The sequence below is a fragment of the Pieris napi genome, chromosome 1, assembly GCF_905475465.1.
Source record: "Pieris napi chromosome 1, ilPieNapi1.2, whole genome shotgun sequence".
In the NCBI taxonomy this organism is placed as follows: Eukaryota; Metazoa; Arthropoda; class Insecta; order Lepidoptera; family Pieridae; genus Pieris; species Pieris napi.
In genome coordinates this window covers 275446-296782 of record NC_062234.1, presented here as the reverse complement: position 1 = coordinate 296782, position 21337 = coordinate 275446, and the positions used below count along the sequence as shown (strand labels likewise).

General features: G+C 33.8%; 2 protein-coding genes and 1 long non-coding RNA gene across 5 annotated transcripts; 2 read left to right on the top strand and 1 right to left on the bottom strand.

The window, feature by feature from the left end:
* Nucleotides 1-74: 74 nt before the first annotated feature.
* Nucleotides 75-1112, bottom strand: LOC125054753. Its single transcript, XR_007117752.1, has 2 exons — nucleotides 689-1112; nucleotides 75-602 (listed from the first exon to the last, which is right to left on the bottom strand). It is a non-coding gene; the product is annotated as an uncharacterized LOC125054753 (long non-coding RNA).
* Nucleotides 1113-2809: 1697 nt separating this feature from the next.
* LOC125048853 (venom carboxylesterase-6-like) lies at nucleotides 2810-14510 on the top strand. 3 transcript variants are annotated; one of them, XM_047647805.1, is made up of 11 exons: nucleotides 2810-2994; nucleotides 4888-5135; nucleotides 6552-6790; nucleotides 7042-7236; nucleotides 7579-7774; nucleotides 7847-7981; nucleotides 8146-8281; nucleotides 10156-10389; nucleotides 12877-13052; nucleotides 13428-13708; nucleotides 14029-14510. In XM_047647805.1, the coding sequence occupies exons 2-11, from the start codon at nucleotides 5010-5012 to the stop codon at nucleotides 14207-14209; spliced, it is 1899 nt and encodes a 632-aa protein (XP_047503761.1). In that variant the 5' UTR covers nucleotides 2810-2994; nucleotides 4888-5009; the 3' UTR covers nucleotides 14210-14510. The 3 variants fall into 3 exon arrangements, with proteins under 3 accessions (XP_047503761.1, XP_047503744.1, XP_047503751.1); XM_047647788.1 differs by having other exon boundaries at nucleotides 4885-5135; XM_047647795.1 differs by having other exon boundaries at nucleotides 2810-2998; nucleotides 4885-5135.
* Nucleotides 14511-14620: 110 nt separating this feature from the next.
* LOC125048874 (cystathionine beta-synthase-like) lies at nucleotides 14621-18380 on the top strand. Its single transcript, XM_047647830.1, has 10 exons — nucleotides 14621-14972; nucleotides 15040-15143; nucleotides 15250-15417; nucleotides 15579-15739; nucleotides 15848-16072; nucleotides 16292-16424; nucleotides 16501-16681; nucleotides 16803-16934; nucleotides 17353-17597; nucleotides 18245-18380. The coding sequence occupies exons 1-10, from the start codon at nucleotides 14902-14904 to the stop codon at nucleotides 18310-18312; spliced, it is 1488 nt and encodes a 495-aa protein (XP_047503786.1). The 5' UTR covers nucleotides 14621-14901; the 3' UTR covers nucleotides 18313-18380.
* The last annotated feature ends 2957 nt before the right edge of the window (nucleotides 18381-21337 follow it).

The window sequence follows — 21337 nt, the reverse complement described above, 5'->3', positions numbered from 1 at the left end:
TACAAACCATTTTTATTATAAAAACATTACAAAATTTACATGAAACCCTAAAGTAGCAATTAAATATTTTCTAATTGCATTTCACCTCAATTTGATGCAACTCTTTTTGCTGCTACATATATTTATTGTGCCTTTCTTCCATCTGCTGCATCACTTTTTGGTGCACCTCCTCTTTATGCAGTATGGATTTTTGGTGGGCCTCTCATTGGTGCAGAAAATGTTTTTGATGCTCTTTCTTAGCATAATTGAACAAATCATCCTCTCTTATTTGTCTTTGTTTCAAAAACTGATTTTTTTTTATCCGTGTGGATCATAATCCGCTTCCTTGTTTCCAAAGGGTTAAAAGATTTTTCCTTTTGTTGTAGGACACAGCTATACAAGAATAAATATAAAAATGTGCCTACACCTTCATTAAATGTATATTAAATTTAACACATTGGTGTCTAGACCCATCTGAGTTGAAAATGTCACAGAGATTTCCAAGCTGCATCTTTTTGTAGATTGCTGCAGTGATCAGTTGTTTGCAGGTTACGACTGTGTAATCCTTGAGAAGCATCACCAGTTTGGCAGTTTCTTTTTTGGCGAAGTTAGCAGTATGGTCCCTTTAACAAAACATAAATGTATTACTTTCCATTACGAAACACAAGATAAACCGGAATAAATAACACGAAAATATGTTTGTACTTACTTGTTTGACTGTTGGCTGTTTGCGGACATCGTTATTTATATATTTAAGTATCGTAAAAGGTGTAAACCGTATTAAAACACAGAAAAGCAACTTTATTTATATCGTGTTATTTAGATTAATTTGACACTTCAAACTCTTCAAAGCGCAAATAACGAATGAAGATGGCTAAAATGGATTTCATTCACTCAATATGTCTAGTGTTGTCATACAAAATAAATGTTCCCCACAAAAAAGAACCACATTTTTTGGGATGTCATTGCTCATTGCACTGGCAACAAATTGACAAATTGTTAAGATTAACTATAGTTAGAAAAGGGATTGAAAAACGCATTTACGATTTTACCAATGGTTATTCATTTAACTATAGTTAATGTAACAAATGGTAAAACCATTTTTTACTACGGATCAAAAAACTGGCCCTAAGTGGTAAACATGAGCAATCTTTTTTTGCCTTATAATGTAATTATTTATTCAAATAATTCGTATAAGTAGCAATAGGTCAAACTACTAAGTACAAGCTTGCTTCCGAGTTATTTTATCCTTTTCTTACAGAGAGGAATTCTTTTTTAGACTTCTGTGCCGAGGCTAGACAACGGCGTAGGAGTAGGTGAGTGTGAGCCTGAGGCTCCGAGAAGCGTATGTCTATAATCTATATCCAAACTAAAATCCCTCTGCCCGTCTAAATCGCATTTACCTCTACAGCAAAGCCTTTTCCCCGTGCTCTTCTGCGATCGTCCTTTCGGACTCTTTAGAACTTCGTTTGCCACAACTATTAGTAAATATTAGTGCGAACAAACTGCTAGGCTGATTACTTCTCCCTTACATAGAGGTTTTCGGCATTGAGTTCACTTGCCAATATAATATTATGTCATATTACCTAATGACTTCCGCAACTAATTCCCGTATATTTCTCACTATCCATTTTATCAAAAGACGTTTCGGCTGCTGCCTACCATATATAAGTATATGCCTACAAATATGACACGACGTATATATAGTAAAACGCTCTGTTGTGGGACGACACACGACAGACATCGGGATTTCATATTTTGCAGATATTAATACAAACAAACTATAGACATTTTCCATGTTTTTTGCGGTAAACATGTAGTCGAAATAAATTTCAATTAAAGTAACTATTTAACGATTGCCTTGGATCTTTGGTGCCGATTTTTCGTACAGCTCTACGTTAAGCCTATAAAATAAACATTAAGAAATCGCCTTCTCGAGGAAGAGCCAAGGAGGCAGAGAAGTCTATAATTCCTACTGCTCGCCGGAGATCTACCTCTCCGCACCAAGCTCGCGCTAGGCACCGGCGTGGTACTCCTACGAGTGCAATCGCCAGAGACTGCGCGCACGCAAAAATACAACCTTACGCTACGTAAAGACCATAGCGCGAGACTTGCGGTTGGAGTCCATCGACGAGTTCGTCGCACGGCGTCGAAGGGGATGTTCGATTGAGCGGACGCCTCTCAGCAAGCCCAAATCCAAAACATCGCGCCTTGGCATTTCAAGTCGCCAGATCGCTTCCGGTACTCGTAACAACACCGGACCAGACACCAAGGCAAAAACGCAGCTTCGACCGCGGGCCTCCCCCGGGGCAACCGGGTATCAGACCAGCCGCGGTTTGACCGCGCGGCCAAGTCGAGAATACTCCATGGCCCGACTACATATCACCGGACTTGACACTCCTGGATACGACCCCAGGACTGAGTCGAGCCTAGTCCTCACAACTCAAATCAAAACACCGGCTGCGCGCTGCGAGTCCAGCCTTTTTTCTCCCCGCGCGCCGCAGCCCTCATCTAGGGCCTGCACCCGTACCGCCCCCGCAGGGAACCAACACACAACCCGAAGGGGGCATACGCCCAAACGGCCCTAAAGACCCCATCGCGGGGGAGGGTGTAGCAGAAGCAAAGAACTTCTGGATAAAATAAAGTAACAAAAAAATTGTTTAAAAATAATCAATTAAAAATCAAATTGAATTGTAGTTCATCCAAATATTCGTATCGGAGCCGGAACCTTTGAGTCGTGCAACATAAAACTGCGCTGATAAATTATTCGACATATTGAATTGTATTGGATAATAGTCTGGTTTGTGGTGGGTGGAGTTGAGTAACAGCGACCCGTCGCTCGCATGCGGCAGTCAAGTATTCGGCAAGAGACGCGTGCACTTGTCGCTTAAACTTTCCAAAATAATCGAAATAACGAACTTTTCTTTAAATAAACAAGGGTGATTTTGTGTTTTCTAGAACGTATTGCTATTCGCCGTTCCGGGATTGGCTGGTTTACGGGAGTCACGCAGTAACGTAGGTGCCTGTTTATTCACAAATAAATTATGTAATTAGTAATGTGGGTTAAATTCTGTAATTCCTTGCAGATTTTTATTTTCAACTCGTGTTGTTGGTTTTCCTAAAAAAAGTATTAATTCGAATACTAATACACATACACAATAATCTTTTATTACCTGCTCTTAAATAATTATATAAATTAATAAAAAATATAATTGATTGTGATTTTTTGCCGGATCTTTTGCTTAAAATTAACCCGGTGGTAAGCATATGCCATTTTATTTTCTTGTTTAATATTAAAGTCCTCTTTTTATAGTCAAATAAGTGTAAAATAAGTCAGCCTTCTACACTTTAACTAGAAATAATAATTGATACGCTGTGAATCGAAGTCAGCACCTTTGGGTTGTGCTCTATGTATGCACAGTGCACACGCATGCTTTAATTAAGGAACCTATTATTTAACGACACCGTAATAAGTCTTTATAAGCATTGTAAACATACATACATGTATATACATATATTCTTTTACTATACATAAAAAATGAAAAATGAAAGATTTTTAACTTAATTTGTTTTATATTTTACTTTCTCAATTATGTACAATTAAATAAGACATTTAAAAATTATATATTCTTAGAGGACCTTATTTATAAACTCGAAAAATGTATGGAAAACTTTTGTGTTAATATTTTTTTAAATACGTACTTATTATTTTTACACTGTTTTTAATAAGGTCACCCGTTACACTTTTGTGAAACGGTACTTTAAATCTGTGTCAAGTTTTGTCTAAAACATTATAATTTTTTAGAGAATATGTCTAATAATATCTTTCGAATATTTTCTATGATCAGGTAAAGAGTTACAGGTTCGCAATAGTTGTGCTCGACTCTTTCGTTTTTTGAAGTATAGATACAATCACGACGACAGTGATATGGATTAATGCTATGATATAATAATAAAAACACTTTTCTAATTCAACTAATGAGCCATTGAACTAGTCCTTTAATATCGGATGAACTACAGATGCTATGTAAACATTAACTCTCATGCACAAATGTTAGTGAAAGTGACTTTAGAATTGAGAACGAAGCGCTTTGCTACAGTTCTATAGAGTTCTATGATTATGTAAACATTATGTTCATACAATGTATAAAGCCTAAGAACTTCCTGAACGTGAACTGTATAAAATGTTGGAGTGAATTTCCACGTATATTGTAATTTTAATTTATCTTTCTAAAATTTCATTTAAACTGGTATTGTAGTTGATATTTTTCACGTTGTGTGCTTAAAAAAAGCAACTTGTCACACTTTAACTTAGTATATTCCACTATGTTTACATCTTTATCATTTAAATACTTTTGATTACAAGTACAAACCAACACTATAACGAAATAGTCACAAAAATGCTTTTCTTCCGCTACGTAAATAACGTAATCTTTATTTTGTTCACAAACTGTTAAAGCGTGTCAAATATCGCTGACTCATAAGGGACTCCGTTAATATGACTCAGAAAAATATGACGACATAAAGAAAAAAAAACTTTTGATTTGTTCAAAACATTATGACAAACCAATCCCTAATTCAAATACCATTGAGCGAAATTATTTTCTGTTCTTTGAAAATAAATTTTGTTTCAATAACAAATAACCAGATAATACACAACAGTTGATATACTAGAATATAAGAATATAAAAAAAAACAAAACAATTGCTATGCGCTTCACCATCAATCAAGAATCATTTAAAGGTTTAAACGCCATTGATTCGTTGACTTGGAAAAGTAAAGTAAATATGCATGTTTCGATGAAATGGCGGGATTAAATATACATATATAATATAATATGGATTAAATATAATACAGTTCTTATTGCCTAAAATCTACTTATAATAAAATGTTTTTTTTTTCTAGAAGTTTCCGTACAACTCATAAGCTGCGGAATGCTTTACTTTGAGAGCTGTGCCAAATAACTTTAAGTAACTAGTGCAATATGTGATGAACTTTATACAGATCTGTGTTGAAGATCAGTGATAACAATGCGCGCGCGTTGGTGTTGTGTGATCTTGTGTGCATTCGTGTTGGTGGCAAGAAGTAGGGCCTTGCCACCGGCCGCTCTTGGCGATGTCGTCGCTAACGCTGCCAGCAGCCTTAACTCCATGAAGGTAAATTGTATTAAAATTATTTTGATATTCTAGGACTCTCTTAAGTATTATTAATTTATTCTTGAACTATAAATTTATACATAAGTATTGTACAGTTGTAAATCTATTTTCTAAATGTCGAAACAAAAATAAACATTCTTTTTAAATACACAGTCACAGTTTTAGTTAGAAGTGCAAGATCAACTGATATAACCTCACTGTTAATAATATCCAAATAAGATTGGCTTAAAGTAGTATACATATATTTAAATAATATATTCTATTATTATGGTTATTTTTGTTGTATTTCATTTTTATAATAGCACAAAGAGGAGGGCATTTGTGTGTGGGGCTATTATTTTGAGATGTATTCTGAATTTGGAAGAAGTTATCGCGTTAGTAGTTTTTATCTGATTTCGATTGACCTTTAACATAACCGTTGACAATAGTTAATCATTCCTGAAAATTTTATTTATTTACAGAGTAGGTAAGTCCTAAATTTCGATGGCGAAGGTCACCAAGTTAAATATATAATGAGTCCACGTGGAATTGCGATAGAGCCGAGGGCACAGTCCTATAGAGCAATACAATTTATCTGGTTAAGCAATTGGACAATGATAAGCAAGTCATTTGTATACAGTTTAAGGCCTATTCTTTTCACATCTAGTTATGTAACTGGTAATAAAACGTACTTCAGTATACGATGCCCAACGCATTCTACCATTAAACCTCAAAATAAAAGTAAAGCACGTTGATAATCCAATTATAAATTAAAAGCTGTGCCCCAAGGGTTTTCTGACCTAGTTTAATATTAAATAGATATGTAGCATATATTAGACAATAATATGTTGTGTGCTACTTTCACTTGTTAGTTTATACCTTTTATCTCGATTAAATTAATACGCAAACGCGGGTAAAAAGGCCTTCTTCCGAATGTTCAACAATGTTGTCTTCAACACTAATTACAAGTATTTCTAGTATTGTGTGGAGTGTACCCAGCATTATTGCATTTACAGATGGCTATAAATATAAAGATTAATAACTGCATGAGGTACGGCAGACTGCACAGTGAAATAATTAAGTCTGCAACAGCTCGGTCATAATAATTGAAATAGTTACATATTTCAAAGTAAAAAATTGACCTTGATATACTTTACAATACACTTATAATTATTTTTATGTGAATACATATATTACTGTTTATATTCATGGTCCGGTGTAATTAAATTACATTTTAGTCATGACTGAATTCTCTATTTTATTTTTGATATTAGTTGATATCCTTTAAAAAGAGAAAGATAAGTACGATTACTTATATATATGTACGATTATTTGAAACAGTGTCGTTGTTTATAACATATTTTTTTATACAACAGTTTACAATAAATGAGTATACTGTTGGATTTTGTATTTATTAAGACATCGTATCTCTCATAGGTAACGGGTGCATGGAGACGCCTCTCTAGTACGGTGAGCGAATCGGAAGGTCTAAAGCATGCTCTGCGAAGGTTGCAGAATGTGCCCCAGAGAGCAGTGCGACTGGTCCATGCTTTAGTCGATCGCATGCGCGTCGGTGGCGGCCCTTTGGTCACCACGCGTCTTGGATCTTTGCGTGGACGAAGAGTTGTGGCGAGAAGCACTCCGCAAGCACCATATTATAGTTTCAAAGGAATAAGGTACTGTTCAATCTGAGCATTACTATATAATTGCTTAAATTCCAATCCTAATATATAATTCACATATAAGCCCAAAGTGACCTTTAAAAATTGGAAACCTCTAAATTAACAACTCTCCACCTTGATATTTAACAGATTTTGCAATATAAGTCTTACTCATCCAACACCAATTGTCCCACTTTAAAATCTATGATTGTAATAAAGTTGCTCGTAGTAGATGAAATTTGATCTTATGAATTTTTACGCTATAGATATGCAGAGCCGCCTCGAGGGTCGCTTAGGTTCCGGCCCCCAGCTCCACTGGAACCCTGGTCAGGAGTCCGCGATGCTTTGGAAGAAGGTTCCGTCTGCCCTCATAGGTTTATGCTCTTCGATACATATAAAGGCGACGAAGACTGCCTTTTTCTAAATGTCTATACACCAGCTCTGCCGGACCTTATGTCGGGGTACGTATGCCGCAATATTTAATACAATATTTTGTTTATATACTATAATAAATTATTTAAACTTTAATTACACAAAAAAGAAGACATGTATTGCAATGCCATTAACGCGTTACTTTATCACATACTGTTACGTGCATTATGCATGACATGGCACTATGCAACATAATATTGGGAAGGAAGTGTAATGTAGTTACTTCCATATGACATTACAGAACGTTTCTTACGTAATTTCGATTGACGCTTATAACTTGACGAACAAACGTTACATTAAAATTATACAACAATGTACCACATATTTCGTACATTTTCTTAAATGATTTCAAAGTTAACATATACCTTTAGGTACAATCCTCAACTCCCCGTAATGGTATGGATCCATGGAGGTGCATTTGCAGTGGGCTCAGGAAATGCATTTTTGTATGGACCAGATCACCTCGTCGGTGCTGGAGTGGTGCTAGTCACCCTCAACTACAGGCTCGGAGCCCTTGGATTCTTGAGTTTGGAAAATGAAGAGGTGTCTGGGAATATGGGGTTAAAGGTAAATATCACTCGTGATACAACGTAAATATAAGTTGGATAGTATGCAATACAATCTTTTTTTGACGTACAGGATCAAGTGATGGCCCTTAAGTGGGTCCAAGACAACATTGAATTCTTCGGAGGTGATCCCAATAGAGTGACCATATTCGGAGAGTCAGCCGGAGCTGCGTCTGTACATATGCATATGCTATCTCCCGTTTCTAGGGTAAGCAAGTAAAAGAATTCGTCATCTCAATTATTATCTATGCATTATGCGAAAAGAGATAGTTTTGTAGTAATCTTACATATGAGGGCCAAACGGCAACATTTAACGTACCTAGGTCTCAATTAGGGTCCCGAGCATGATTGTTGAGATTCGATTGTTGATAGGGTCTCTTCCATGGAGCGATAGCGCAGAGTGGATCAGCGACATCCCCCTGGGCTCTTGCAAAGGAGCCGAAGAATCGCGCCTTTGAACTAGGCCGAGAACTTGGTATTGACACAAACAATACGGCTGAATTGTTAGGTAAGTACGAAAATTACTAGAATAAGTACTGAGCTGTACGATTTTTGCATTTAAAAATTATGTTAAATCGGTGTATGTGTACGAGTATTCAAGATTCAAGGCTTGGGTTCCTAAGAGAATCGGCAAAGTTAATGGGGCAGTTTATGTTGGCAACATTTTGTTTTTGGTTAGAAGTCAAAAAACATAAATATTTATAACTTGCCTCAAAAGTCAAGACAGTCAAAACAGTCAACTTACGACTATAATCAAATTAATTTAATCGATGTTAAGATAAAGTTTCATCATAAAATATATGCCTTATATTGTTTATGTTTTCCTCTACGGTCCATAAGTGGCACCGTGACAAGTCTCCGCTGTGATTATCATAAAATTTTAACATTTTTATTCTCGTTAACAAGATGTTGATTAAAACATTTCGACAATAAAGTTTTTGTGGAAAAGCCTTGGAATTTAAGCTTCTGTTGTCTTACAACAAAAACACTTGCAAAATTATTGATGACGTCAATGCGTACCCAATATTAAGGATAATAAATACGCGAAGCGGCGTCGGTGTTAAATCATACCCTTGAATAACTTGATGATGACCTTTAGGATCCGTATTCTTGATCATGAGTTAGATTCTAGAGAACAATTAGTTTAAACTGACTTAGTTTATACTTCCCCTTTATAATAATAATAGTAAGCCTTTATCCACACACATCTAATTTACCTACATATATATATTTATGTATATAATATATTTATATATAAATATATTATATACAATGTTCTTAAGCTAAGATGCGGCCCCCGTCCGGGAGAAGGCCTCCTCCAACCTATTTAATTTTTTGCCGTCATCGTCCAATTTTTGCCAGCTATCCTATCAATCTCGCCGGCCCATCGCTCTTTTGATCTGTCCTTTTTTGTTAGTCCATTTTCTCCCTGATGGAATGTAAATATCAATTTGGAGAGAAAAAGTGTCTCCAGAGATCACATAAGTACATTACGAACCATAGACAAGTGCTAGTGATTGATTTAGGAATCACGTACCTCGTGGCTCATATTCCGTGGTTAGAGCTTTAATTAATATATTAGCGTGTTAGTAACGTATCATTATAGTGAACATATTATATTAGATTATGAGATATTTAGATTATTTATCAACATACAACAGAGAAAAAAGACCAATACCGTGTTTTAACTTTCATTTTAAGTAATTTTTTTGAGGTCACTTGCCTCGGCACGGAAATCTGTGGTCACGGGTATAAACATCGTTTGTTTCCTAGAGTCGGAAACAACAAATACATGTTTTACAAAACTTGTTTCGGCTAAAATGCAATTACGAAGCTTAAAACACATCTATTGTCTGTGAGTTGAAAAAATACAATTAGTCATTGTAGGAAACAAGTTTCGCTATAAAAACTTACCTATATGATTTTTTGCACATCGCAAAATACTACGTTGTTTATTGCTGAACTATAAAAAATTTACACAAAAAACTTTTCGCAAAACAAGTAAATTATATTATGTTATGAATTTTAATAAGGCAATTTATCATCCTTTTGCGGAATAACCCATTAATAAAAACTGGCATTTGAGATGGAAGTTTCTAGACAAATTTTATTAGTGTTAGTTTGTTATTTCGTTTCTAATAGGTAATTATCGATTCTTGTAGTGAATAGCACGCTATCCCGATATTCTAAAGTCGACATTTTCACTCTATGTAGAAAAAAGAGACTTCGGCGTCATCATTTGATAAAAAATTACTAAAATTGCAAATTTTTTGTCCCTTCTCCAAATGGGGAACGACACTTTCAGATTGAATACAATTATGCAAAAAACGGTTTAAATATACACGTAGTGGTTTAAATAATGTATATTTTATTAATATTTAGGATACCTTCGTGCCACACCCAGTGAGCTACTAGTGAAAGCTGCTGCGCGGTTATTCGGAATCGCTGGCAAAACTGCTGATCTGCAGAGCACTGTTGCTCTGCCATTCTTGCCCAGTGTTGAGCCTGATATACCAGGAGCATTCTTCACGGATGAGCCGAAGGCCTATCTCCCAGGGGCTGATGTACCGTTTCTCACCGGATATAACGCACAGGAAGGAATTCTTCTATTGCGTCGTAAGTGTATTTATAATTTGAGAGTTGTGTAATAAAAACATAGACATATATGTTAATTTGAAAACTACATTATTATGTTGAATCGTCATTTGCTATGATATCGATATCGACCCTTATATGGGAACATTATATAAATAATAACCCCTTATATGTAGTATTAGAATTGTTGTTATAACAGGTCGGTGAATATTTTGTAGGTGTCATTTTGCTTTATAAACTTGTATAAGGTAAAATAACTGCGCATGTCTCCACTTGTATTATGTTCGTTATACTTGTAATTCCACTGTTTTAAATTACATACCATTAAATTATATAGAATTTATAAGAAACCGCAAAAGCGCAATTACTCAATGTACAACGACAAGGCCGCTAACGTTCAATCATTAATTTCGGTTAAGATGTTGGGAAATTAGAACCTCTAGTTTCATGTCGTTTCCACTTCCATTCGTGGAAATCTTGTACATTTACTGGCGGAAACCGCGTTAGCTTTACTAATTAAAATCCGACGTTTTCAAATTGTTGCTTTATTAACCTCAAGGGGCTGCGGTCAGCTGTCAAGTTTCGCGGACAATAATTAATGTTTGGATACGCACACCTTGACTGTGGTCAATGCAAAGTAAATTATCTTTTGCATCTCATATATAAGCATAACCACTTTTTGTGATTGCCGTTGTCAACGCATTTGCTGTATAACTCTTAGTATGTGGGTAGAATGCCGGAAAAATAATTATTTTCGGTTGATAAGCACAGGACTAGTAAAAAAACGGGTTAACCTCATTAAAAGAAAATAAATTAATTCGGGTACCTTTTTTTTAACTTGTATTAACTATATTTAAAATTAATTATATATTGTGAATATACTACATAAGTATTCATTATTCACAAATTTATACATTTGGAAATTTCCATGTTAGTAAGCTTTATCGGATTAACTTTGGACTTTTTTCGATGGTCAATTTAATTAATGTATTCAATTTCTGTATAATTCCGCATATTTGTTAAACCAGTTATCCGATCCGGGTTTAAAAGACCAGTCAATACGGTTCTTAAATTAATTAATTAAAAAATATTAGCATTTTAGCTGGCCCAGATAAATATAATAGGATTTTTCATTGCAGACAATGTTAATCGCTCTGTTTATTTGTATAACCTAAAACATAGTCATGCAGTTATGACATCTCAATTCGAATTATATTGTCACAGACATGTTGCAACTTTTGTTAGATAACAGATGACCGCAGAGAAATTGAAAATGCCCCAAATAATGTACGTTATGTCATACGATTCATGTTTCGTTCACGAGAAATAATATGCATGAGAACATTTTTGTTTAACAATTTATAATGGTATGGTAAATATGCCTTTCGTGGGTTACTAAGTACTACTAGTTATTTACTTAATAAGGACATCGGTTAAAGAATCATTATATTCGAATGGGAACGACTGTAGCTTTTTACAGAAAGCTGCGTAAGTTATTTGAGTTTACAGTTAGACATCTGACCACATCAATTTTTAAACTAGAAAGTTTGCTTTAAACAGTTCCATTGAAAATAAATATAAATATAAGCTTATATACACATATAGAAATAAAATAATGTGTAAATATAAAATTTATACATTGGCATATAATTATCAGTTACGAAACACGTCGCGTATTACTTCATCAATTTTATAAGAATAATAATTTTTACCGTCTGTAACGCAGATATAAAATATGACTGCTATTGAAGTTTAATTGACGAATATATGCTGAAGGTCTAAATATATTTGAAGATGCAATTATGGTTTTAGCGAGACATGAAGTTGAAGTAGACATAGACATAACATTTATTACATACGAAAACACACACACATAAACACACAAAATAACAATACTCAAAGAAAAAATAAAATAAGACATATCAAAAACACTAAAAATTAAAAATTCCCTTTTTCCATTCGGTTCGCTTCAAGTGTGCAATGTGTGTGTGCTGTGGTTGTAATTGGCCCTGGCTCAGCATTATGATGAGGAGCAGAAAGTTCCACAGCGCTGGTCATTCTGCCAGAGACCACAGCAGCTAGTTTGCGCCTCAATAGCAAAAAAAAATTAATACTAAGTAGAAAATAATAATAATATAAAGGTTAGCAGTGTGAGTAATGAAAATCGCGTGTAAGGGTGTATAGTAAATAAAATAAAATTAAAAGTTAAAAATAAGAATAATTGTTAATATTTAGATATTTTTGGTTTTTGTTTTTTTGGGTGGATAAAAACTAAGTTTCGTGGGACTTTTGTTGAGTAAAGTAGCCAACAACAATCAAAACAAATATAATTTATACTTAATACTTTATCTTAAAAGACGAATTAATTCCATGACTAGGATTTTCTCGTCAACGATTGACGCACTTGCTTTTATTATATACTTAACTATATAATGATTTAAGTAGGAAGGCCCTGTACGTCCAATTTCTAAATTTAACTCATAATACTAATAATTTGATGGTATTTAGGTCTCCAACGCTACCCCAAGTTACTGAACGAGATAGATAATGAGTTTCAAAGAGTAATACCTCCAAAACTATCAACTGGTGGACCAGAGGCGGTAGCGAAAATCGTAAACCAAGTACGAGCCTTTTACTTCCAACAGAGACCAGTTGATATGAGAAATATCGACAGTCTGATTGATGTAAGTACATAGAGACAAATCGCTTTTCATTTAGGTATTTATTTTGGTAACAGGTATTTTATTTTTGCTTAAAGTCGTATTGTTTTAATTTTCCTCATGTACATGTACATTCGGTAGAATATTAGTATAAGTCTTCCTCTTAGTTTCTCCTTGAGCTCTTTTTAAACTTATTAATCCAACTTTGAAACTCCACGTTATCCGAGAGCTACAATTTACCTACAAATCAGTATTGCTTTCGCAAATGTTATTGCACGAACATAATTAGACGCAAAGCTTTGCGTTATTCAATGCATTCCGTTTTAATTATATTTTGTAAGAAAATATTTCATTGCTAGCCAAAGGTACAATATTTTGTAATGCATAATTTTTACGCAGCTCTTCACCGACATAATGTTCTTACGTCCAGCGTTGGAAACGGTCCGTTTCCGAGCCAATACGACAAAGAGCCCGACGTACCTCTACCGTTTTGCCTTTGACGGAGCTTTAGGACTCTTTAAACGAATGTTGGGTATAACGTACCCCGGGGCGTGCCATGGCGATGAGTTGGGCTACCTGTTCTATTTCTCAAGACTCAACTACAGGCTAGATGGCGAATCACCCGAGTTGACTGTTTCTAGAACCATGGTACAAATGTGGGCAAATTTTGCTAAAACTGGGTAAATATTTTTATGTTTAAGTTAAACAATCATTTTTATAAGACATAAACAAGATTGCTCGGTGAGAGACTCGAGGTCAAATTATTGGCTATAACTGTATTTTTATGTATGCCTAGAAGGTCCAAAATTTGTTTTATTGGCGCCGTAACACTTATATTCTTTTAAAGATCGTCTTGGCATAATAATTTATTGACATCCTAAATATTTTAGTCTGATAATACGTTATTTAAATTTGTCTACAATGCATATCACAATGTAGAAGCGTTGTTGAAGTACTCGTAGCTGTAGCCATCTATCTGCATTTTTGTTTTTATTTACAGAAATCCAACTCCCCCAGTTGACTACGAGTCAATAGTGAACTTCAATTGGCTCCCCGTCAATACCGCAAAACCCATTAATTACCTCGATATTACCGAAACTGGGAACTTCACGCAGCGAATTGACCCGGAATCAAACCGGCTACACTTTTGGGACTGGCTTTATGACAATTCTAAACAGTAATGGAATTAGACAAAGTGATTGAACTTGCAGTGATAAAACTTGGTGTTATTTATTAAAGACAATGGAATTTAGAGTGAATGCGCTGCTCATACGTTAGTACTTACGAATAAAACGGGTGTTTACTGTTTATCTAGCGTGGTCGGGTTTTACCGAATATTATTGAATTAAATTGAAACATTAGTGCATAGTATCGTGTGTCGTTTCTTTTTTAAAAATGCAATGTAACCTTATTAGGTTGGTACGATGTCACTTGTGAGGGCGAATATTAGTTATAGGTCGAAATAAAAATATAATTAACTTACACGTTATTTCCTTCTTCCCTTGTTAGTCTTTTGATTTGATTTGCATTGGTATTCTTTAAAATTTAAACTGAATAATATCATAGAAAATACCATGGAATTCAAAATACCAACTGGTGTATAGTATAATTATATATTGCATAAATAAAAAAATAGAGCAAAAGAAAGTTATATACTTGTACACGCAATTTTAAGTGTAAATTGATTATTAAGATGAAAATAAGCAAGAATATATCAGGTATTGTTTGCAACTTATTCAATTAAGTCTTGATATCGACTCGATAAGTAAGTTGAACATTAACATGAATGAACATTTAACTCATAGATCGTGTTGTATTAAAACGTCTTAAATTGATTTTTCATAAGAAATTTTCAATAAATAATTCTTTCACGATGTACAATTTTATTAATTCAGGGCATAAATTCCCTGTAACTCACAGGGAAAAAATTTTTTGGAAACCGACGTAAGTTTATTTAAAATATATATTTACTGCGATTGATTAGGTATTTGATTAAACAACACAATTTCAGAGTAAAAGGCGTAATACACAACAGTATATTGGATTTGATTGGCAATACCCCACTCGTGAAGCTGAATAAAATTCCGAAAGCAAACAATTTGGAATGCGAAATTTGTAAGTTTATTCATAAAAAATATTCACATCAGTAACTAAACGTGAAATAGACACAACAAAAATACATGTCGATTTGTTAATAAGTGTTGAATGTTTACTTATTTAGATGCTAAATGTGAATTCCTAAACCCTGGGGGATCCATCAAAGACCGTACAGCGCTTGCTTTGCTGAAAGATGCCAAACAAGGTGGTAATGTGACAGATAAAACTATATTTGTTGAGCCCACCTCTGGAAATACTGGTATTGGCGTTGCCTTTGAAGCAGCACTTATGGGTAAGACATGCTCATTAAAAGACTACAATTTACTAATTATACGCTATTATATCTTACCGGTAAGATAAGTGTTAATTTATGTATTTACATATATCTATGGGTATTGAACGACATCAACCATTTTTTTAGAAAACATATATTAAATTTGTTTTGGTTGGCAGATAATAAAAGTATAATTATTACCGGAGAAAAAAGTTCTAATGAAAAAGTCAGCACCATGCGTTTGCTCGGTGCCGATGTAATTCAGACGAACAAATCTACCATTGAAATAGCCCACAAGATACATGACAAAGACCTCCAACATGTTGTTATACTCAACCAGGTAAGTCTTCAATCCTAAAGCGTTACAATCATATCTGAACATCAAGTGTTAATGAGCTAAGTGAGTAAATAAAATAATGTTATGAGGTCCTGTGTTACATGTTATTAGTTTGAAAATGACGCAAATCCGCGAGTCCATTATGAAACCACGGGAGAGGAAATTCTAAATGCTATGGGAGAAATAAATATGGTAGTCGTGGGAACTGGTACTGGAGGAACTTTATCCGGCGTGGGTCATAAAATTAAAGAGCGCTACCCGAACTGCCATATCATTGTAGCTGAACCTGACGGCTCTATCATATTTAATGTTCATGGAAAGAAACATCCGTATCTCGTACGTATTTTAATTGTTCTGTGTGTCTTTATGATTAACATGATATATCTACTACATATTAATAAATAATCTAGTAAATATTGGTTGGCATAATGAGTCAATTTTCATAAAATTGTGTTCGCACTTAGACACTCACTTGTTCCGTTGTGCGTTCATAAAACAATGTGTATTTCTCGTTACCTTAATTGAATGAACTTGAATTAACTTTCCTATTTCAAGGTTGAAGGTATAGGTGGTTCTAAAGCACCGATAGTCTTAGATAAATCTGTTGCAAATGGCTACGAGGTGGTCACCGATGAAGAATCATTTTTGATGGCCAGGGAACTTTGCCAGAAGGAGGGACTGCTTTGTGGTATGCCAAACAAATTAGTTTCGAACTGGCTACTGAATTTTATTAATATTATTATATCGTGTTATGTTATATTAAGGCGGAAGCAGTGGAGCCGCGATGGCAGCCGCAATAAAAGCTGCAAAGAGATTGAAACTAGGCCTGGGAAAACGTATCGTGGTTATATTGACTGACGGCATTCGTAACTACATGACAAAGTTTGTTTGCAATCAATGGATGGAAGCGCACCTTTTTCTGGACCCCCCAGAACATACTATGAGGTATAATACATCTAGTTTATAACCTTTTACCCGAACGCAACGCGCATTCGCTGTGGATTACACAATATACATACATATTTGTATAAATTGTACACGTAACTTTTGACTATAACATTTTTAGTTGGTGGAAGGACCCCATTACAAAAATAACTCCTGGTCATGAATATCCAAAAGTCGATTCTAAAATGACTTGTCTGCAGGCAATAAAAGAAATGGGAAAGGGAAATATAGCAGTTGTAGTAAATGAAAAAGGGTAAGATGCTTATATAAAAATTACAGGCACATAATATAAAGGAAACGGTTACAATGATACACCGTCTATTTATTTGCATTCATTTATTTTTTTGTCATTTACTTTTTACGACAAATAATGGCTAATTTCGAAGCGATTTAACCAATACAGCATTAATCCTTATCCAATTAAATACCTTAAATACATTGTTGATTTAATATAGATCTATACGTATATGGCCCGGCGATGGCCAGATATTACAAATTTAAAAATTGCGGGACGCAGCGCGTCGGAGGCCGCGGTTCTCCCTATACTCTATACTTTGAATTTAGTATCAGCATTGCATTCGTGCGAAGCCGGGGCGGGTCGCCAGTATATACCTATTTTAAAATAAATGAAAACGAAAATTAATAAATTATTATAGCAAAAATAATTTCAGATCGTTTGTTGGAGCTGTTTCAAAAGACAGCTTTAGAAATTACGCAACAAACCCTACGAAGCTCCCATACGAAGATTCGGAAAATTTCGATTTTAATGAATCGGTAACCAACTATTTAGTGAAAGATTGTCACATCTTAGCAAAGAATGGCAAAAAAGGAATGCCGAGTGTCGGCTTGCTATCCAGGATATTGGACATAACCGACTTTGTTGTTATTGGAACCAATGTTTCTAAGGATGACGAAGGTAATCGAAAGAGCTTGAAGAATATCTTATCTTCAATTGCAACTTAATCCAATTACCTAATAACTTTATAATTTAATCTTAATTCTATTGTTGAAATTGTTTACAGACGCTGGTCCCCACAATAGGACATTCCTGTGTTGTGGGTGACCAGTAGCTCTAGCTAGCAATCTTTAAGGAATTATTGATATATGTACCTATATGGTGAATGAAACTCCAATGTTTAGCTGAAATATTTAAAGCAACAATATTCAGAGTTTCTTATTTTAAAAGAGTACTTGAAAACAATGACTTTCATTTCATTCCTTTAAAATCCAAAATGTTCCAACAAAAAAATCTTCTAATAAAAATCTATATGACAAGCCAGACAGCAGACTAGCGTGTTTTCCACACAATAGATAACTAACAATCTAAAGCAATCTTAAAATAAAATTATTTCTTTACGTGTTTAATACATAAAATATGATAGCTGTTTTAAACGTAATATATATATAGTTATAATAATGACAATGGCAATCGTTATACTGAGACGCAAATTTAACGTCTCCAACTGATTTCTTTACAATTCGTTACTTTGCTTGGCTTTCTTAAGCCGCTCTATTTTGTTTAGAACCTAATTAAAATTATACATATTATTATGTATTTTACAGATCACTTTATTCCGGAAAGCGTCGCTACTGCAGATGACATATTAAACTATATTCTAGTTAGGCAGTGATATTTTATTATACAATGTATTCATTATATTCTTTACCATTTTAAAATAAACTTATTATTGCAAACTCATTCGTTTTTTCAGTTTTTTTTTCAGATAATATGTTCGACGATCCTGACTGTTAATCTCACCTAATTACTACTTTCCAGCGTCGACATAAAACTGAAAATTATTTTTTATTGTTCCTTAAAATGTTATATCCAATCGTCTTATTTATAATAATTAAAGTAAAGAAAAACCGAAAGGTAATATTTAAGTTTAGGGTGGGATTTATAAATTTGTGTAAAATGTTTGTTTAGGTAACGATCACAGATATATTATATTAGTATAGAATACCTACTAAAAACTAATTATCTTTGTTTACAAAATTTTAAATAACCTTAATGTTTTAAGTCAAGTAAATTTCCTCTTAAAGAGAAACACAAAAAAAAACATCGGTCCTAAAAACATAATAAATATTGTTCTATCTCATTTTAACCGATCAGGATGGCCTTAGAAAACAAAGGATAAACACATTCCTTCGTTTGCGACAAGACATGATTAAGCTATGCTAATTTCTTGTTCTATGGTCGATCGATATACTATAGTCCTATTTTTAATTAGGGCCGATTTACATTATCATAGTGTTTAGGAGAGTATTTTAGTACAACTTGAAAGGCAAGTTCTTTAGTGCGTTGCGAGTGAACGTTTATATTTCTTAAAGTAGAGTATAATTACAGCGCCACAATGAACGCGCAACGACGTCGGCAATTAATACGCTCTATTCTACGCAAAATACTAACTGTAGTTATGGAACAAAATATAGAAGACGAGATTTTATTCGAAATAAATAAACTAAATATAAACAAAATTGCTTCATTTAAGGCAGTGTATGCCGAATGCCTAGCCTGTTTGTTTTTGTATAAATTGTTTTTAACGTTCCACAAACATTCGTGAACAACATATTCAGACACAAATTTGATAGTTGTAATTGTTCATTCATCTGATTGAACAAGAACTGTACGTATCACTATTACTTTAAATATGGCAACATTATTTTACAAAGTGACATTAACTACTGTCAGTTGCATATAAATTTCTCATGCTTTGTTTTGTATATTTGCATATACTCGTATATTTCTTGAAGTAAAACCAATTATTATATTTCTGCTGTCGTGAGCATGAATAATAATGTGAAAAATAATAAGCTATATTTACAATCTATGCATTAGTTAGCCTCATAATGTCTCTCCTATGTATATTAAGCTACATTACTGGCGCATTGATTTGAACTTTTCTGGGTTCCCGGTGTAGTGCAGGAGAGTGAGTGGCATCATCGTATGTATCATAGAGCAAAGCAACCGGGGAAAATATGAAACCTTGGTGAAGACGAACTGGTCAGGTCACCTAGGGACCTCGGAAACCAAAACGATTTTTGATATTTTAGGAACAGTGCAATTGATGATATATATAATTTTGACTCGATTTTAGTCGCACATCGCACTCCATGAAATTCATCAAAAGTTTATTTCATATACTAAGATCTCAAGTTTTTTGAATAACTTACCTACTTATTTGGAAGGATTCTAAGATTTTCAAATTTTTATTAGGTAAGAAACAATCAGTAAAAGATAAAAATAAAATATTTTCCACATGCATGTCTTTACGGCAGACGTGTGATTTCCCTTAAGTACTTCGCTGGTTAAAATTTCACCATTTCTGTTGATAGTTGATATTCTATTTTGATTAGATAGAAGAAGAAGGAGTTATGGCAATAAGCCTTCGCAAGAGAACAGCATAACATTTTGTCTTGCCATCTTCAATTAAATGAAGTTGATATATATAACACGAGCACGAGTTAACTTAAAACCAGGCCTACATGAAAAAATATTTCAGCAACTAAAAAAGATGAAAATTTAATATTTTGAACATTTGAAGAAAAATAACAATAAAATAAAAAGTTATATTTTATTAGTTTCATTTACTCTCATTATTATATTTCTGCATAAAATTTTTATATGAAATATCAAAATTTTATTTGAAAATGGTCGATGGTAATTTGAAATTCTATGCATACGCTCGTTTTGACAGTATATTAGTTAGTACAACGATCTCCAGGTAACGCTAGTGCGCTACAAAGCTGAGTGTTGGCTCTATATCCTATCGATAACGTACTCTTTATGATATACATCCATCACTATTTATCTGTGGATCCATCACTGTCACCTGTAGAATGTGGATTTTAAAATTTAAAATTCAGAATTCAGAACCGCTCGCTAGTCGCTACTTGTGCAGCAGTGTGACCAGATTTAGTAGATTTCTACTTTTTTGGTAGATTTTGAGGTACTGTCAACAGAATTTAGTATGTAAAAATTATTTGGTATATTTTAGTAGAATTCATGCTTTTCAGTTATTCTAGTACTTTTTTTGGCATATCGAATAAAAGCGAGGTATTCCTCTTTCATCGATTGGATTATAACTATTTAATGTTTATTCTTTTCATTACCATTCGTGCCGTGAGCATAGAGTGTGATATCGCAATGAATAGGAGCAAGATCCCTTATTTAAAGTTGGTTATGTAAATCTACAAAATTTTACGTTATTTTTCAAAGTGATCAGACCCTTATTCATAAAATTGAAACAGACATACAAAACATGATGAGTTCCATTTTGAGTTGCTTTTTGAAGATAAATTATATAAAAACTACTCCTCTTCAGTCAATAGATCTGACAGAAGTATGTTCAAGTTAATGGACTCAAAATTGCTTTATGACAATGTTACTCAACATAAAGACGAAAAATCTTTACTTTAAGTATCATTTTATACATTTTGTTTAATTATATTTTTATTAGGAATTTAATTTTAAAAAAAACTTGTTTTCTTTTAAATTAAATTCTTATTTTTATTATTCTATCGTTTTATCAAGAAAACATTCATGTTTTACGTTGTAACACAACAGCAAAAAAAAATATAATAGATTTTCTTGTTCCTTTCGGTAGAATTCAGTAGTTTTTAACCTCCACAAGCAGTAGATTCGTCAATTAAAAT